The 19239-nt window shown below is 41.4% G+C and overlaps 1 protein-coding gene across 4 annotated transcripts in view; it reads right to left on the bottom strand.

The window, feature by feature from the left end:
- ZNF638 (zinc finger protein 638) overlaps window positions 1-19239 on the bottom strand; it is a 560949-nt gene that overhangs the window by 78507 nt on the left and 463203 nt on the right. For all 4 annotated transcript variants that reach the window (XM_053704339.1, XM_053704338.1, XM_053704337.1 and 1 more), the window contains exon 17: window positions 15412-15449. In XM_053704339.1, the coding sequence (XP_053560314.1) occupies window positions 15412-15449 (38 nt within the window). The remainder of the gene's footprint in view (window positions 1-15411; window positions 15450-19239) is intronic.

Genomic DNA, 19239 nt, shown 5'->3' with positions numbered 1-19239 from the left:
TAAAGAAAATAAATTATCAGACCTGATTAAAAAAACCAGGGCGGGCCGTGGACCGGACACACCGTTGGAGAAAGTAATTTATCAGGTAAACATAAATTCTGTTTTCTCCAACATAGGTGTGTCCGGTCCACGGCGTCATCCTTACTTGTGGGAACCAATACCAAAGCTTTAGGACACGGATGATGGGAGGGAGCAAATCAGGTCACCTAGATGGAAGGCACCACGGCTTGCAAAACCTTTCTCCCAAAAATAGCCTCAGAAGAAGCAAAAGTATCAAACTTGTAAAATTTGGTAAAAGTGTGCAGTGAAGACCAAGTCGCTGCCCTACATATCTGATCAACAGAAGCCTCGTTCTTGAAGGCCCATGTGGAAGCCACAGCCCTAGTGGAATGAGCTGTGATTCTTTCGGGAGGCTGCCGTCCGGCAATCTCGTAAGCCAATCTGATGATGCTTTTAATCCAAAAAGAGAGAGAGGTAGAAGTTGCTTTTTGACCTCTCCTTTTACCGGAATAAACAACAAACAAGGAAGATGTTTGTCTAAAATCCTTTGTAGCATCTAAATAGAATTTTAGAGCGCGAACAACATCCAAATTGTGCAACAAACGTTCCTTCTTCGAAACTGGTTTCGGACACAGAGAAGGTACGACAATCTCCTGGTTAATGTTTTTGTTAGAAACAACTTTTGGAAGAAAACCAGGTTTAGTACGTAAAACCACCTTATCTGCATGGAACACCAGATAAGGAGGAGAACACTGCAGAGCAGATAATTCTGAAACTCTTCTAGCAGAAGAAATTGCAACCAAAAACAAAACTTTCCAAGATAATAACTTAATATCAACGGAATGTAAGGGTTCAAACGGAACCCCCTGAAGAACTGAAAGAACTAAGTTGAGACTCCAAGGAGGAGTCAAAGGTTTGTAAACAGGCTTGATTCTAACCAGAGCCTGAACAAAGGCTTGAACATCTGGCACAGCTGCCAGCTTTTTGTGAAGTAACACAGACAAGGCAGAAATCTGTCCCTTCAGGGAACTTGCAGATAATCCTTTTTCCAATCCTTCTTGAAGGAAGGATAGAATCTTAGGAATCTTAACCTTGTCCCAAGGGAATCCTTTAGATTCACACCAACAGATATATTTTTTCCAAATTTTGTGGTAAATCTTTCTAGTTACAGGCTTTCTGGCCTGAACAAGAGTATCGATAACAGAATCTGAGAACCCTCGCTTCGATAAGATCAAGCGTTCAATCTCCAAGCAGTCAGCTGGAGTGAGACCAGATTCGGATGTTCGAACGGACCTTGAACAAGAAGGTCTCGTCTCAAAGGTAGCTTCCATGGTGGAGCCGATGACATATTCACCAGATCTGCATACCAAGTCCTGCGTGGCCACGCAGGAGCTATCAAGATCACCGACGCCCTTTCCTGATTGATCCTGGCTACCAGCCTGGGGATGAGAGGAAACGGCGGGAATACATAAGCTAGTTTGAAGGTCCAAGGTGCTACTAGTGCATCCACTAGAGCCGCCTTGGGATCCCTGGATCTGGACCCGTAGCAAGGAACTTTGAAGTTCTGACGAGAGGCCATCAGATCCATGTCTGGAATGCCCCACAGTTGAGTGACTTGGGCAAAGATTTCCGGATGGAGTTCCCACTCCCCCGGATGCAATGTCTGACGACTCAGAAAATCCGCTTCCCAATTTTCCACTCCTGGGATGTGGATAGCAGACAGGTGGCAGGAGTGAGACTCCGCCCATAGAATGATTTTGGTCACTTCTTCCATAGCCAGGGAACTCCTTGTTCCCCCCTGATGGTTGATGTACGCAACAGTTGTCATGTTGTCTGATTGAAACCGTATGAACTTGGCCCTCGCTAGCTGAGGCCAAGCCTTGAGAGCATTGAATATCGCTCTCAGTTCCAGAATATTTATCGGTAGAAGAGATTCTTCCCGAGACCAAAGACCCTGAGCTTTCAGGGATCCCCAGACCGCGCCCCAGCCCATCAGACTGGCGTCGGTCGTGACAATGACCCACTCTGGTCTGCGGAAGGTCATCCCTTGTGACAGGTTGTCCAGGGACAGCCACCAACGGAGTGAGTCTCTGGTCCTCTGATTTACTTGTATCCTCGGAGACAAGTTTGTATAGTCCCCATTCCACTGACTGAGCATGCACAGTTGTAATGGTCTTAGATGAATGCGCGCAAAAGGAACTATGTCCATTGCCGCTACCATCAAACCTATCACTTCCATGCACTGCGCTATGGAAGGAAGAGGAACGGAATGAAGTATCCGACAAGAGTCTAGAAGTTTTGTTTTTCTGGCCTCTGTCAGAAAAATCCTCATTTCTAAGGAGTCTATTATTGTTCCCAAGAAGGGAACCCTTGTTGACGGAGATAGAGAACTCTTTTCCACGTTCACTTTCCATCCGTGAGATCTGAGAAAGGCCAGGACGATGTCCGTGTGAGCCTTTGCTTGAGGAAGGGACGACGCTTGAATCAGAATGTCGTCCAAGTAAGGTACTACAGCAATGCCCCTTGGTCTTAGCACAGCTAGAAGGGACCCTAGTACCTTTGTGAAAATCCTTGGAGCAGTGGCTAATCCGAAAGGAAGCGCCACGAACTGGTAATGCTTGTCCAGGAATGCGAACCTTAGGAACCGATGATGTTCCTTGTGGATAGGAATATGTAGATACGCATCCTTTAAATCCACCGTGGTCATGAATTGACCTTCCTGGATGGAAGGAAGAATTGTTCGAATGGTTTCCATTTTGAACGATGGAACCTTGAGAAACTTGTTTAAGATCTTGAGATCTAAGATTGGTCTGAACGTTCCCTCTTTTTTGGGAACTATGAACAGATTGGAGTAGAACCCCATCCCTTGTTCTCCTAATGGAACAGGATGAATCACTCCCATTTTTAACAGGTCTTCTACACAACGTAAGAATGCCTGTCTTTTTATGTGGTCTGAAGACAACTGAGACCTGTGGAACCTCCCCCTTGGGGGAAGCCCCTTGAATTCCAGAAGATAACCTTGGGAGACTATTTCTAGCGCCCAAGGATCCAGAACATCTCTTGCCCAAGCCTGAGCGAAGAGAGAGAGTCTGCCCCCCACCAGATCCGGTCCCGGATCGGGGGCCAACATTTCATGCTGTCTTGGTAGCAGTGGCAGGTTTCTTGGCCTGCTTTCCCTTGTTCCAGCCTTGCATTGGTCTCCAAGCTGGCTTGGCTTGAGCAGTATTACCCTCTTGCTTAGAGGACGTAGCACTTTGGGCTGGTCCGTTTCTACGAAAGGGACGAAAATTAGGTTTATTTTTGGCCTTGAAAGGCCGATCCTGAGGAAGGGCGTGGCCCTTACCCCCAGTGATATCAGAGATAATCTCTTTCAAGTCAGGGCCAAACAGCGTTTTCCCCTTGAAAGGAATGTTAAGTAGCTTGTTCTTGGAAGACGCATCAGCTGACCAAGATTTCAACCAAAGCGCTCTGCGCGCCACAATAGCAAACCCAGAATTCTTAGCCGCTAACCTAGCCAATTGCAAAGTGGCGTCTAGGGTGAAAGAATTAGCCAATTTGAGAGCATTGATTCTGTCCATAATCTCCTCATAAGGAGGAGAATCACTATCGACCGCCTTTACCAGCTCATCGAACCAGAAACACGCGGCTGTAGCGACAGGGACAATGCATGAAATTGGTTGTAGAAGGTAACCCTGCTGAACAAACATCTTTTTAAGTAAACCTTCTAATTTTTTATCCATAGGATCTTTGAAAGCACAACTATCTTCTATGGGTATAGTGGTGCGTTTGTTTAAAGTGGAAACCGCTCCCTCGACCTTGGGGACTGTCTGCCATAAGTCCTTTCTGGGGTCGACCATAGGAAACAATTTTTTAAATATGGGGGGAGGGACGAAAGGAATACCGGGCCTTTCCCATTCTTTATTTACAATGTCCGCCACCCGCTTGGGTATAGGAAAAGCTTCTGGGAGCCCCGGGACCTCTAGGAACTTGTCCATTTTACATAGTTTCTCTGGGATGACCAACTTGTCACAATCATCCAGAGTGGATAATACCTCCTTAAGCAGAATGCGGAGATGTTCCAACTTAAATTTAAACGTAATCACATCAGGTTCAGCTTGTTGAGAAATGTTCCCTGAATCAGTAATTTCTCCCTCAGACAAAACCTCCCTGGCCCCATCAGACTGGTTTAGGGGCCCTTCAGAACCATTATTATCAGCGTCGTCATGCTCTTCAGTATCTAAAACAGAGCAGTCGCGCTTACGCTGATAAGTGTGCATTTTGGCTAAAATGTTTTTGACAGAATTATCCATTACAGCCGTTAATTGTTGCATAGTAAGGAGTATTGGCGCGCTAGATGTACTAGGGGCCTCCTGAGTGGGCAAGACTCGTGTAGACGAAGGAGGGAATGATGCAGTACCATGCTTACTCCCCTCACTTGAGGAATCATCTTGGGCATCATTGTCATTGTCACATAAATCACATTTATTTAAATGAGAAGGAACTCTGGCTTCCCCACATTCAGAACACAGTCTATCTGGTAGTTCAGACATGTTAAACAGGCATAAACTTGATAACAAAGTACAAAAAACGTTTTAAAATAAAACCGTTACTGTCACTTTAAATTTTAAACTGAACACACTTTATTACTGCAATTGCGAAAAAATATGAAGGAATTGTTCAAAATTCACCAAAATTTCACCACAGTGTCTTAGAGCCTTAAAAGTATTGCACACCAAATTTGGAAGCTTAAACCCTTAAAATAACGGAACCGGAGCCGTTTTTAACTTTAACCCCTTTACAGTCCCTGGTATCTGCTTTGCTGAGACCCAACCAAGCCCAAAGGGGAATACGATACCAAATGACGCCTTCAGAAAGTCTTTTCTATGTATCAGAGCTCCTCACACATGCGACTGCATGTCATGCCTCTCAAAAACAAGTGCGCAACACCGGCGCGAAAATGAGGCTCTGCCTATGATTTGGGAAAGCCCCTAAGAATAAGGTGTCTAAAACAGTGCCTGCCGATATAATCTTATCAAAATACCCAGATTAAATGATTCCTCAAGGCTAAATATGTGTTAATAATGAATCGATTTAGCCCAGAAAAAGTCTACAGTCTTAATAAGCCCTTGTGAAGCCCTTATTTACTATCTTAATAAACATGGCTTACCGGATCCCATAGGGAAAATGACAGCTTCCAGCATTACATCGTCTTGTTAGAATGTGTCATACCTCAAGCAGCAAGAGACTGCTCACTGTTCCCCCAACTGAAGTTAATTCCTCTCAACAGTCCTGTGTGGAACAGCCATGGATTTTAGTAACGGTTGCTAAAATCATTTTCCTCATACAAACAGAAATCTTCATCTCTTTTCTGTTTCTGAGTAAATAGTACATACCAGCACTATTTTAAAATAACAAACTCTTGATTGAATAATAAAAACTACAGTTAAACACTAAAAAACTCTAAGCCATCTCCGTGGAGATGTTGCCTGTACAACGGCAAAGAGAATGACTGGGGTAGGCGGAGCCTAGGAGGGATCATGTGACCAGCTTTGCTGGGCTCTTTGCCATTTCCTGTTGGGGAAGAGAATATCCCACAAGTAAGGATGACGCCGTGGACCGGACACACCTATGTTGGAGAAAAGTGGGTAATATTACTAATCTGTGAGTGTGCACTGCTATGAGAATGCATGAGCCCCAAAATGGTGGCGCCTGGTGTAAAGAGGTTCATAAAAACAGGAAAAACTAAATTTATGCTTACCTGATAAATTTCTTTCCGGACATGGAGTCCATGGCGTCATTCCAATTACTAGTGGGATATTAAACTCCTGGCCAGCAGAAGGAGGCAAAGAGCACACCAGCTGTTAAGTGTAACTTCCCTTACCCATAATCCCCAGTCATTCAGCCGAAGGAAAATGGAAAAAGAAACACAAGAGTGAAAAATAAAATGTATGCTTACCTGATAAATTTATTTCCTTTCTTGACACAATGAGTCCACAGATCATCAGTAATTACTATTAGGAATATCACTCCTACCCAGCAGGAGGCAGCAAAGAGCACCACAGCAAAGCTGTTAAATATCACCTCCCTTCCCTCCCACCCCAGTCATTCAACCGAAGTAAAGGAAAGAAAGGAAGTAACAAGGTACAGAGGTGTCTGAAATTTATAACATATCAACAACCTGTCTTAAGAACAGTGCGGGCCGTGGACTTGTGTCAAGAAATAAGAAAAATTATGCTTACCTGATAAATTTCTTTCTTTTTTGAAACGATGAGTCCACGGATCATCTTAATAACTAATTGGATATTCACCTCCTGGTCAGCAGGAGGCAGCAAAGCTGTTAAATAGCTCCTCCCTTTCCTCCCACTCAAGTCATTTGACCGAAGTTAAGGAGAGAAAGGAAAAGCCAAGGTGCAGAGGTGCCTGAAGTTTATAATAACCAACAACCTGTCTTACAAGAACAGGGCGGGCCGTGGACTCGTGTGAAAAAAGAAATAAAATTTATCAGGTAAGTATAAATTTTCTTTTCTTTTTTATGACACGATGAGTCCATGGATCATCTTAATTACTAATGGGATTCAATACCCAAGCTAAGAGTACACAGATAAGACAGGGAACCTAAACGGAAGGCACCACTGCTTGAAGAACCTTTTTCCCAAAAGCGGCCTCAGCCGAAGCAAAAAAAAAAATTCAAATTTGTAAAAGTGTGGAGAGGACCAAGTTGCAGCCTTGCAAATCTGTTCCACGGAATCTTTATGCTTGACTGCCCATGAGGAAGCAACAGCCCTCGTGGAATGAGCCGCAACTCTCTCAGAAGGCTGCTGATCAGCAGTCTCATATACAAAACGTATGATACTTTTCAGACAAAAAGAAAGAAGTTGCCGTAGCTTTCTGTCCCTTACATTTTCCTGAGAAAATCACAAACAAAGAAGAAGACTGACAAAAGTCCTTAATCGCCTGCAGGTAAAACATTAAAGCACGAACCACGTCCAAATTGTGCAGACGCCGTTCCTTCTGAGAGGAAGGATTAAGACACAAGGAAGGAACAACTCCTGATTAATGTTCCGATCAGAAACAAACTTAGGAAAAATCCTAATACGTAAAACTACCTTATCCGAATAAAAAATAAGGTAAGGGAATTCATACTGCAATGCCGAGAGATCTGACACTCTGCAAGCAGAAGAAATAGGAACAAGAAATAAAACTTTCCAAGATAACAACTTAATATTGAAAGAATGCATAGACTCAAACAGAGCCCCTTGAAGAACATTGAGAACCAAATTAAGACTCCATGGAGGAGAAACTGGCTTGAACACATGCCTGATCCTGACCAAGGCTTGACAAAAAGATTGCACATCTGGAACATCTGCCAGACGTCTAAGCAACAAATAAGATAAGGAAGAAATTTGACCCTTTAGGGAATTAGTCAATCCTTTTTCCAAATCCTCTTGGAGAAAGGACAAGATTCTAGGAATCCTAACTCTACTCCAGAAGTAGCCCTTAGATTCACACCAATATAGGTATATGCCAAATCCTATGGTAAATCTTTCTAGATACAGGTTTACCAACCTGGATCATGGTCTCTATGACCGAGTCTAAAAAAATCCCACTTGGATAAAATTAAGCGCTCAATCTCCAAGAAGTCAGCTTCAGAGAAACTAGATTTGAGGGAAGGAAGGGCTCTTGAATGAGAAGGTCCTTCCTAAGTCTCCAAGACGGCAGAAATGACATGTCCACCAGATCCAATTCCGTCTGACTCTTTAAGATTCAGGCTGAAAAATACTTCCGGGTGGAATTCCCACTCCCCTGGATGAAAAGTCTGCCTGCTCAGGAAGTCCGCCTCCCAGTTGTCCACCCCTGGGACAACAGATAATCTTGGGACTACAGATAATCTTGAGAGCAGAAACCTGCCCCAGGGAGGAAAGGTTTTGAACTCTAGTTCACCACCCAGGGATCCGGAACATCCCGAACCTAGGCCTGAGCAAAGAAGGAAAGTCGGCAACCGGATTAAGGATTTATACACGATCCGGACTTCCCAGAGCCGCAAACAAACACACAGGCGATCTCAGCGCGCTGCAATGTTACTCTGATGCGGAACTCCAAAAAAAGAAAAATCGTGGGCGTGCCCATACTGCAACCCGGCCACCATTACTGTAAGGCAGGGGACAGGCTTCTCGCACTGGAAAGCGGATATATCATGTTCTCCATAATGTAAAACACCTGCTTGCTTGTATGTTTATAAAATGGTACACACATTTACCCGGAATAAAAAGAGCTACAATAAAAAAATAAAATTAAAAAGTCCCCAGTGCCTGCATCCACTGCCTACCCTCAATCCTATTAACCCTAAATAGGATTAGTGGTATTCCATGTCCTGTTAAAGTGCCATTTATTCCTGAGTCCCCAGAAATCAAAATTAGGCACTTACCTTAATTTCCAACTGCCCGGCAGCAGGGCAGCTCACTTGGTTTGAGAGGGCCTCCTCCCTCACATAGACCTGTGGGAAAAAAAGGAAGACTGAATAATCCTACTCAGGCTTCCAAGACAGGGTAGCAACAACAGTTTGGGAGGCGCAGTGAGGATTATACCCCACAAGTTCCCAGATGCTTAAAAGCCACCACTGCTCTACTGAATAGACTAAAGTGGACTACGGCTAAACCCCCAGGAAGACAGAACAAACCTGCTCTGCTTCAAAATAAAACTCTTGATTGAAGAAACTTCTTTCAGACACCTAAACTTTACCACCTCCTTGCAACGCAGGCAAAGAGAATGACCGGGGGTTGTGGGAAGGGAAGTGATACTTAACAGCTTTGCTGTGGGGTGCTCTTTGCCTCCTCCTGCTGGCCAGGAATGATATTCCCAGTGGACTCACTGTGTCAGATATATTTAGTATCTTGTAAGTAAAATTTAAAGGGACAGTCAACACCAAAAATTTTGTTGTTTTAAAAAAAAAAAAAAAAAAAGGTAGATAATCCCTTTATTACCCATCTCCCTGTTTTGCATAACCAACAGTTGTATAAATACACTTTTTACCTCTGTAATTACCTTGTATCTAAGCCTCTGCAAACTGTCCCCTTATTTCAGTTCTTTTGACAGACTTGCATTTTTAGCCAATCAGTTCTGACTCCTAGGAGCTTCACGTGCCTGAGATAAATGTTATCTAAATGAAGCACATGAACGCCCTCTAGTGGTGAAAAATTGTCAAAATGCTGTCAGATTAGAGGCGACCTTCAAGGTCTAAGAAATGAGCATCCTAGGTTTAGCTTTCAACTAAGAATACCAAGAGAACAAAAGCAAAATTGGTAATAAAAGTAAATTGGAAAGTTGTTTGAAAAGACATTCTTTATTAGAAGCATTAGGACAAAAAGAAGCAACAATTTCCTGATTAATGTTTAGATCTGACACCATCTTAGGGAGAAAGCCCAATTTAGTATGAAGGTCCGCCTTATCTGCATGAAAAATAAGGTACGGGGAATCACACTGCAGAGCTAAAAGCTCAAACTCTGCTAGCGGAAGAAATAGCAAGCAGAAACAAAAACCTTCCAAGATAACAATTTTAAATCAACAACATGCATCGGCTCAAACGGAGCCTGCTGCAAAACTTTAAGAACTAGATTAAGGTTCAACACAGGCCTGATTCTAACCAGAGCCTGAACAAAGGCTTGAACACCTGGTAAGTCTGAAAGACGTTTGAGCAAAAAGATAGATAATGCAGAAATCTGACCGACAAACCTTTCTCCAGGCTATCCTGAAGAGACACCCTAAGATTCTCACCAATAGATATTTACGCCATACCTTATGGTAAGTCTTGTGAGTAACAGGTTTGCGAGCCTGAATCATAGTATCAATGACCGCTTCAGAAAAACCATGCCTAGATAGAACTAGGCGTTCCATCTCCAAGCAGTTCGGTTCAGAGAATCCAGGTTTGGATGGAGGAAAGGACCCTGAATTAGAAGGTCCTCTCTCAGAGGTAACCTCCAAGGAGGAAGAGAACATTCTTACTAGATCCGCAAACTAAATCCTGCGAGGCCAAGCAGGAGCTATTAGGATTACCGATGCGCTCTTCTGTTTGATATGAGCAATAACTCGTGGAAGGAGAGAAAACGGAAGAAACATATGCCAGAGAGAATATCCTACGAACCGCTAGATCAGTGATTTTTAACCTTTTTTTTGCTGTGGCACACTTTTTTTACATTAGAAAATCCCAAAATTTTTTAAACAAAAATCACACATTGTAGCCTAATACAGCATATATAAAAAAATATATATATATATATATATATATATATATATATATATATATATATATATATATATATATATATATATATATATATATATATATATATATATATATATATATACATATATACACACACACACATATACATACACACACACACACACACATACTGTATGCAATGTGCTGTTATGCCATGCCTCCTACAAACTACCCCTGCACTGGGAGTAAAAAACAAGCAAAGTTTAAAAAATATGTCACACTTTTCAGTCTGCCGTGGCACACCTGAGGATCTCTCACGGCACACTGGTTGAAAAACACTGCGCTAGATCATCTATCAGAGCGGCCTGAGGATCTCTTGACCTTGAATTGTAGTTTGGAACCTTGGCGTTTTGGCGGGACGCCATCGGATCCAACTCTGGAACCCCCCACCTCAGGGTTATCAGAGAGAACAATTCCGGATGGAGAGCCCACCCCCCAGAATGAAAGGTCTGTCTGCTCAGAAAATCAGCATCCCAATTGTCCACCCCTGGAATGCGGATGGCAGTTCAGAGACAATCGTGAGCTTCCGTCAACTGCAGAATGCGAGTCACCACCTTCATGGCCAAGGAACTCAGAGTTCCTCCCTGGTGGTTGATGTAAGCCACTGAGGTGATGTTGTCTGACTGGAATCTGATAAACCAGACTAAAGATAGTTGGAGGCCACGCTGTCAGGGCATTGAAGATTGCTCTCAACTCAAAGATGTTTATTGGAAGAAAAGACTCTTCCCAGGACCACATGCCCTGAGTTCAGAGAACCCCAAACAGCTCCCCAGCATGACAGGCTGGCGTCCATAGTCACAATCACCCAGGAAGGTCTCAGGAAGCAAGTGCCCAAGACAGATGATCCTGTGAAATCCACCACGAGAGAGTCTGTTAGGGGATCTAGATTTATCCTCTGTGATAAGTCTGAATGGTCTCTGTACCATTAACGTAGCATGCAAAGCTGCAGCGGTAGCAGATGGAACCAAGCAAAAGGAATGATGTCCATGGAGGCCACCATCAGGGAATCTATTATTGTCACTAGAAAACACACTTTTGTAGTTGGAAATCGAGAACGCTTTTCCAGATTCACCTTCCACCCATGGGAACGTAGAAAAGACATCATCTCTGTATTAAATGTTGCTAGTTGAAAAGATGACACCTGAACCAGGATGTCGTCTAGATAAGGCGCCACAGCAATGCCCTGGGATCTGACCACTGCCTAAAGTGCCCCCAGAACCTTTGTGAATATTTTCCGGGAGCCATGGCCAGACCAAACGGAAGCACAACAAACAGAAAAATGTTTGTCGAGAAAGGTAAACCTCAGAAACTAGTGATCCCTGTGAATGGGAACATGAAGGTATGTGTCCTTCAGGTCTATGGTCGTCATGAACTGACCTTGTACCAATGGAAGAATGGAACGAATAGTTTACATCTTGAAGGACGGAACCCTGAAGAACTTGAGACACTTTCGATCTAGGATGGGACGAAAAGTTCCCTCCTTTTTGGGAATCATAAATAGATTTGAATAGAATCCTAGACCTTGTTCCTTTAGAGGGACTGGTACAATAACTCCCAGGGAGGATAGGTCCTTTACGCAATTTAAGAAAGCTTCCTTTACCTGGTTTGAGGATAATCTTGACAGGAGAAATCTGCCACTTGGAGGGCGAGACTTGAATCCTATCCTGTAACCCTGGGATACTATGTCTAAAGCCCATGTATCTGGGACATCGCGTATCCAAGCGTGTCACAAAAAGAGAAAGCCTGCCCCCCACCTGATCCAAACTCGGATCGGGGACGGACCCTTCATGCGGATTTAGAGTCAGCAGAAGGCTTTTTGCTTTGTTTACCCTTGTTCCAGGGCTCGCAGAGTTTCCAACTTGACTTGGTCATGTTTGTAAGAGGACGACTTCTGTCCCTTAAAGTTGAGAAAAACGAAAATTAAAAAAGTCTGATGACCCCTAGGTCTATTTTTCTTGTCCTGAGGTAGGAAAGATCCCCTTTTCCACCCGTAATCTCTGGAATTATCTCTGCCAGACCAGGTCCAAACAAACAGTTTTTCCCTTCTAAGGTAAAGCCAAAAGCTTGGCCTTTGGGGAAACATCAGCCGAACAAGATTTTAACCACAGAGCTCTGCAGGCTAGCACAGTGAAACTAGACATCTTAGCTCACAGTCTAATTATCTCCATGTTGGCATCACAGATAAAAGGTATTGGCCAGTTCGACAGTTTTGATTCCATCTTTGATCTCCTCTACCATAGTTTCCTCTGAAATAAGATCAAACAAGGCATCACACCAATAAGATTCTGCTCCCGGCAACCATGGCAATACTTGCCGCAGGTTGCCACTGTAATCCTTGACGGATGTACATCTTAGCTTTTTATCCATTAGATCTTAAAAAGAGCAACTATCCTCTGTGTGTATGGTAGTTCTGTTAGCAAGAAATAGCTTCTACTTTATGCACAGTGTGCCATGAGTCACAAATAGGGTCAGCAACAGTAAACAACTTTTTAAAAACTGGAGAAGGGTAAGAAGGAACCCCTTGCTTATCCAATTCCTGAGCTATCATTTCAGACATTTTCCTTGGAACAGGAAAAACCTTCTCAGAAGATGGAGAATCATAAACTCTATCCAATTTAGAAGACTTCATGGGGTTGACAGCAACCGAAGGTTCAGAGTTGTCCAAAGTAGCTAAAACCTCTTTCAGTAGTAACCGGAGATTTCATCTTCCGAAGCTACTGAAGTATTTTCCTCATTAGACAACTGAGAAAAGTTGACTAATGCAGACTTTGAGGGGTCAGAAACCTTACTAGCAAGCAAATTATTAGATTTTCCCTCTTACGCTTACCTGAAGAAGGGAAAGCTGACAAAGCTGCCGATACTGCAGAAGTAATCAGAGCGGCAAAATCACCAGGTGGATGAGAGGACACAGAAGGCACAGTATGAGAAACAACTAAAGCTTGGGACGTCTGAGGAGAAAGCAGAGGCATGTCACGCACAGCATTATCCTGAGAGACACTTGGCTCAGAAGGGAGAATTTTTTCTTTAAAATTTTAAAGTTTTCGTTAAACATGAGGAACAAAAAACTGCATAGGCAGGGCAATCTGGTTCTCTAAACAAAGTAAACATCTCTCCATAAAGGAATACTGATCCTGTTCTGAATCCATAGCTTTAGAATAAGCTTTAGAATAAAAGGCTTACTAGTAAGTTCAATAAAGAAATTTTAATAAAAATATAAAGAATTCTCAAGAAAAGAAAAAAAATCTAAAATTTACCACCACAAATAGGTTCAAATATTAGACGATATTAAAAAATCTTAAACAGTCTCAGATTGCCTAAAGCTTCTACCAGCCAGAAAGGACACCCCACTAGCAAGAGAATAAACGTTACTATTGTAGATGATCCTCTCCTCTGGATAATTCGGTGAGATGATATAACAGAGCCGTGATAATAAGCTTCTAGCTGAGTAAAATAGACTTGTAAATAGCAGTAAAGTATGAAGCAATGTTAGCACTTCCCTTCAGATGCTTGCTGCCAGCCCCGGTTCACCCAGACTGTATCCAGAAACAAGAAATATTGAATGTGGCGGCGCTGTGTCACCTCATGGGATGCAAGCTGCTCTTTTCCTCCTGCCTTCTTTCACCTCCAAAATAAAAAGCTCAAAATGGTGTAGCACTTTTCAAATAAAATGGTAAGTGCATGAACATGTCATACTTACAGGATTTCAGTTTTAAATCAGCCTTTTATTAAAACCATCACAATGGTATCTTCAGATGCGGCTTCAAATTTTATTAAAATATAGCTTAACGCGTTTCAGCAAAACAAGACTCAAGAGCATAAAATCAATATATGTCAAAGCAAGTTGGAGTATCAAGTCCCAAAAAAAGGATCGGATAATGAGGATTAACCCCTTTAAAGGGACACTGAACCCAACATTTTTTCTTTTGTGATTCAGATAGAGCATGCAATTTTAAGCAACTTTCTGATTTACTCCTATTATCAAATTGTATTCATTCTCTTGGTATCTTTATTTGAAATGCAAGAATGTAAGTTTAGATGCCGGACCATTTTTGGTGAACAACCTGGGTTGTTCTTGCTGATTGGTGGATAAATTCATCCACCAATAAAAAAAGTACTGTCCAGAGTTCTGAACCTCAAAAAAGCTTAGATGTCTTATTTTTCAAATAAAGATAGCATCAGAATAAAAAAAAATGATAATAGAAGTAAATTAGAAAGTTAAAAGCTTAAATTTGCATGCTCTATCTGAATCACGAAAGAAAAAAATTTGGGTTCAGTGTCCCTTTAAGTGCTGCTGTCCTTCTGTATCTAGAAGGCAAAGGGCACTTACCTTAGATCCAAATGCAGGACAGATGCTGCTCCTTAGGTGTGACCTGTAGGAAAAGAAAGAACAGAGTAACCAACTCTGGCTTTCTACAAACAGGGTAGAAAAGTGTTAAAGCAAAGGCAACCTCACCACCTTTTAACTGCTAAAAGCCACCACTACTCTTACTAAAGAGATTGACATGGACACAGCTAGACCCCAATCCTTGCTTGCAGGGCAAAATACCCATAAAAGGATTAATATCTTCAGACACCAACATTGCACATCCTCCATTGACAGAAGCAAAGAGAATGACGGGGATTATGGGTAAGGGACGTTACACTTAACAGCTTTGCTGGGTGCTCGTTGAATATCCCACTAGTAATTGGAATGACGTTGTGGACTCTCCATGTCATAGGAAACAAACTGATTTGAAAAGAGCTGCAGGAACAGGATGAAATGCAACATAGTGAGTAGTTACTATTCTTTTGTATTTGTGCACCACAGTTTAATCTAACTTTAAAGTACTTAGATTTCCACAAAGCCTTCACTGTAAACGCTTAATGCCTGTTTACATTTATTTCTAATTCTTATCAGCAGAAGAAACACAAAGGTGAAAACCTAGGTTTCTGCATGGCCTTGCATCTTACTTTACAGAAACTCAGTGGAACTAAGAAAAATAAAAGATAATAAATTACAGGAAAAGGAAAACAAAAAACATTGTTACTATACATAATTAAACATTGTATATTACAATCTCAAACTAATTGTTTAACGTCCTTTTAAAATCTAGGTGTGAATAAAAACTTGAGGCGAGCAGAAAAAGTGATACCTGGTTTCTTGTTTTTCCAGGAAGGTCTCATATTCCTCCTAAACAACAAATAATTTAAGTATTTAATTTCCTTAAAAAAAATATATATACACACATAATATACAAGTATATACAGATATATAAAAGTAACAAAAACCTGCACTCGCTGGACTTTTTAAACACACTTTTTACTGTGCAAATATAGTGACGTTTCTGGGACAAAATATCCCCTTCCTCAGAGGAAGGGGATATTTTGTCCCCGAAACGTCACTATATGTGCACAGTAAAAAGTGTGTTTAAAAAGACCAGCGAGTGAAAGTTTTTGTTACTTCTGTACTAGAACCCTGGCAGTTCAGCTGTAAAGTGAGAGTGCTCGTGTGTGTGTGTGTGTATATATATATATATATATATATATATATATATATATATATATATATATATATATATATATATATATATATATATATATATATATATATATATATATATATATATATGTGTATATATATATATATATATATGTGTGTGTATATATATATATATATATATATATATATATATATACATATATATATATATATATATATATATATATATATATATATATATATATATACACATACACACACACATATACATACACATATAAACACACTTATCAAATATTACTGGGTGTCTGATCTTAATAGCACTGGAAAAACAAGAATTTATGCCTACCTGATAAATTCCTCTTTCGTGGTGTTGAGAGTCCATGAGCGTGGACATGTGGGATTGAGTTCCTGCCACTAGCAGGAGGCAGAGATACCACAAACACCAAGAGCACCTCCATGTACAACTCAGTTTAACGTATAGACTAGCTGAGGAAAGGCAAAGCAGGGTATGAAGAAAAAAGTTAATCTAAGGGTCTCATGGACTCTCACCACCACGAAAGAAAGAAATTGATCAGGTAAGCATAAATTATGTTCTTTATAACATGTTTATAAGATGGTGAGCGTCCACAAGCTTGACGAAAGGGACCTAATTCCAAAGCTGTGGAGACCACAAGAAAATTGGTGGGATAAAAGATTACAGGCAGTACCTATTTACCAGACACTGCTGCCTGGAGTACTTTCAAGCCAAAAACATCTAACAGAGCAAATCACTTGTTTTAACCAAGAAGCTGGAGTGTGGAGACCACAAGAAAATGGGTGGGATAAAAGAAAAAAGGCAGTACCTATTTGCCAGACACTGCAACCTCAAGTACTTTTCTGCCAAAAACATCAGAGCGAATCAGTTGTTTCAACCAAGAAGTTGGAATGACAGCAGTACTCTAAGATCCCTTAAGGGAATCTGAAAAATTTACAAATGGATTAGAATTTAGTCTTAAATCCATAGGTGCCTGTAGATACACATTTTAAGGTCCTAACATTCAAGTTATGTAAAAGTCTCTCCTTAGAGTTCTTAGAATTAGGACATTAAGAAAGGACTACAATATCTTGATTTAGGTTCTCGGAACAAACTCGCAATTAGTGTGTAAAACCGTTTAATCCTTGTGAAATATAAGGAAAAGACATGCACTAAATAGAGCAGATAACTCAGATACTCTCCTAGCTGATAAAATCACTAATAGAAACAAAACATTCCACGACAGAAGTTGAATGACCATATTATGCATGGCCTCAATGAGAGGAATTTGCAAAACAGAGATAACCAAATTTACATTCCAAGGAGGAGAAATAGGTTCAACATGCCTATGGACATCCAGAAGCTTGGCTATCTTACTGCAATATAAAAAATGAAAGAGCAAATATTTGGCCCATCTTGGAGAAATTAACCCCTTAATGACAACAGCCCTTTTCCATTTTCTGTCCGTTTGGAACCAAGTCTATTTTTACATTTTTGCGGTGTTTGCGTTTAGCTGTAATTTTCCTCATACTTATTTACTCAATTTTCCCACACATATTAGATACTGTTTTTCTCGCCATTAAATGGACTTTAAGATACCATTTTCATCATCTTATAATATACTATATTTTTTTTTTGTAAGTTATAGGGCAATAATTACAAGTAGCACTTTGCAATTTCCAAACCACTTTTTTTTTCAAAATTAGCGCTAGTTACATTGTGACACTGATATCTTACAGGAATCCGTGAAAATCCCTTGACATGTATATATATATTTTTAAGAATTAGTATTGATCTAGGTTCATTTTGGTATATTTCATGCCACAATTTCACCGTCAAATGCGATCGAATAATAAAAAAAAATTCACTTTTTCACAAACTTTAGGTTTCTCACTAAAATAATTTACAAACCGCTTGTGCAATTATGGCACAAATGGTTGTAAATGCTTCTCTGAGATCCCCTTTGTTCAGAAATAGCAGACATATATGGCGTTGCTTTCTGGTTATTAGGCCGCTAAATGCCGCTGTGCATCACACGTGTATTATGTCTAGCAGTAAAGGGGTTAATTAGGTAGTCTGTAGGGATCTTGCAGGGTTAATTTTAGCTTTAGTGTAGAGATCAGCCTCCCACTTGACACATCACACCCCCTGATCCCTCCCAAACAGCTCTCTTCCCTCCCCCCCCCTTTTTTTTTATTTTAATTTCTGTAGTGTAGCTTCTCAAAAAAAAAAAAAAAGATAATGTAGCGGCTCCCGCCCCCGGCTAACCCGCACCCCTCCTGCATCAGCCATGCATCGATGGCCGGCCGGCCGGCCACCCACTCGGCTCACACCCACCGATTGCGGCCATCGATGTCCGATGCAGAGAACTGCAGGGTACGTCCTCGGCCATTAGCTGTATTTTTTTGGAGGACGTACCCACGTCGGTCGTTTAGAGGTAAAGAATCCTCGGAATTCTGAGGATTCTTTGTGCAAGCGAAAAAACAGGACGCTTTCACCAAGATTTTTTTTTTTACAAGTCTTGTGATAAAGTTTTCCAGTTACAGCCCTCCGAGCCTGAAGAGAATCAACTAAGAAAAACCTCTCCTTCAAATTAGGCGTTCACCACGCTACAAAATTTAGAAATTGTAAATCTTGATAAAATAGAGGGCCTCAAGAGAATAGGTCCTGACACTGTGGAAGAGTCCAAGGTGGAGCGCTGGACATCAATCAGATCTGCAAACCATGTCCTGTGGGGCCAGCTTGGAACAATCAGAATGACTGAGGTCTTCACTTGTCTGTTCCAAGCAATGATTAAGGGCAGAACAACAAATGGGGGAAATATGTAAGCTAAGTGAAAAGACCACAGAACAACTAGAGCATCTATCCATTCTGCTCTCAGTTCCTTAGATCTGGCATACTTCCCTGGATGCAAAGATTGACGGCTGAAAAAGTTTGCTCTTGAATTGTATCCCCAGATAGTGTACATGGATTGCGTTCTGCCCAGGAAAGGTCTCAGCTACATCTTATATTGTAAAGGGACAAGAGTCCCTCCCCGATTACTGATGTACGAAACTGAAGTGACATTGTTGGACTGAAAACGAATGCAACTTTCCTCCTTCAGGACAGGCCATGACTAAAGACCTAAAAAATGTGCAGGATGTTATAAAATGTTTATTAGCAACATCTCCTCCTGGGGATACCAAACTCCTTGTTTTTGGAGCTCCACAAACCGCGCCCCAGCCCGAAAAGCTAGCATCCGAAGTCACAATCACCCAAGATTGGAGAAAGGATACCCCAAAATTGATTGAATGGTTGTTTATTCACAAGGATAGAGACTGACACAGGCTCTGTGTGCTTTATTGAAGAGAATAAAACTATTCTCTGATTTTAACAAGTGTAATCCCCCATCCACTGTTAACATGCACAGTTGAAGGGAATATAAAAGAATACAAGCAAAAAGGTACTGTGTCTGAGGCAGCTACC

Source organism: Bombina bombina, chromosome 2 (genome assembly GCF_027579735.1).
Source record: "Bombina bombina isolate aBomBom1 chromosome 2, aBomBom1.pri, whole genome shotgun sequence".
Lineage (NCBI taxonomy): Eukaryota > Metazoa > Chordata > Amphibia > Anura > Bombinatoridae > Bombina > Bombina bombina.
This window is presented reverse-complemented; position numbering and strand designations above follow the sequence as displayed.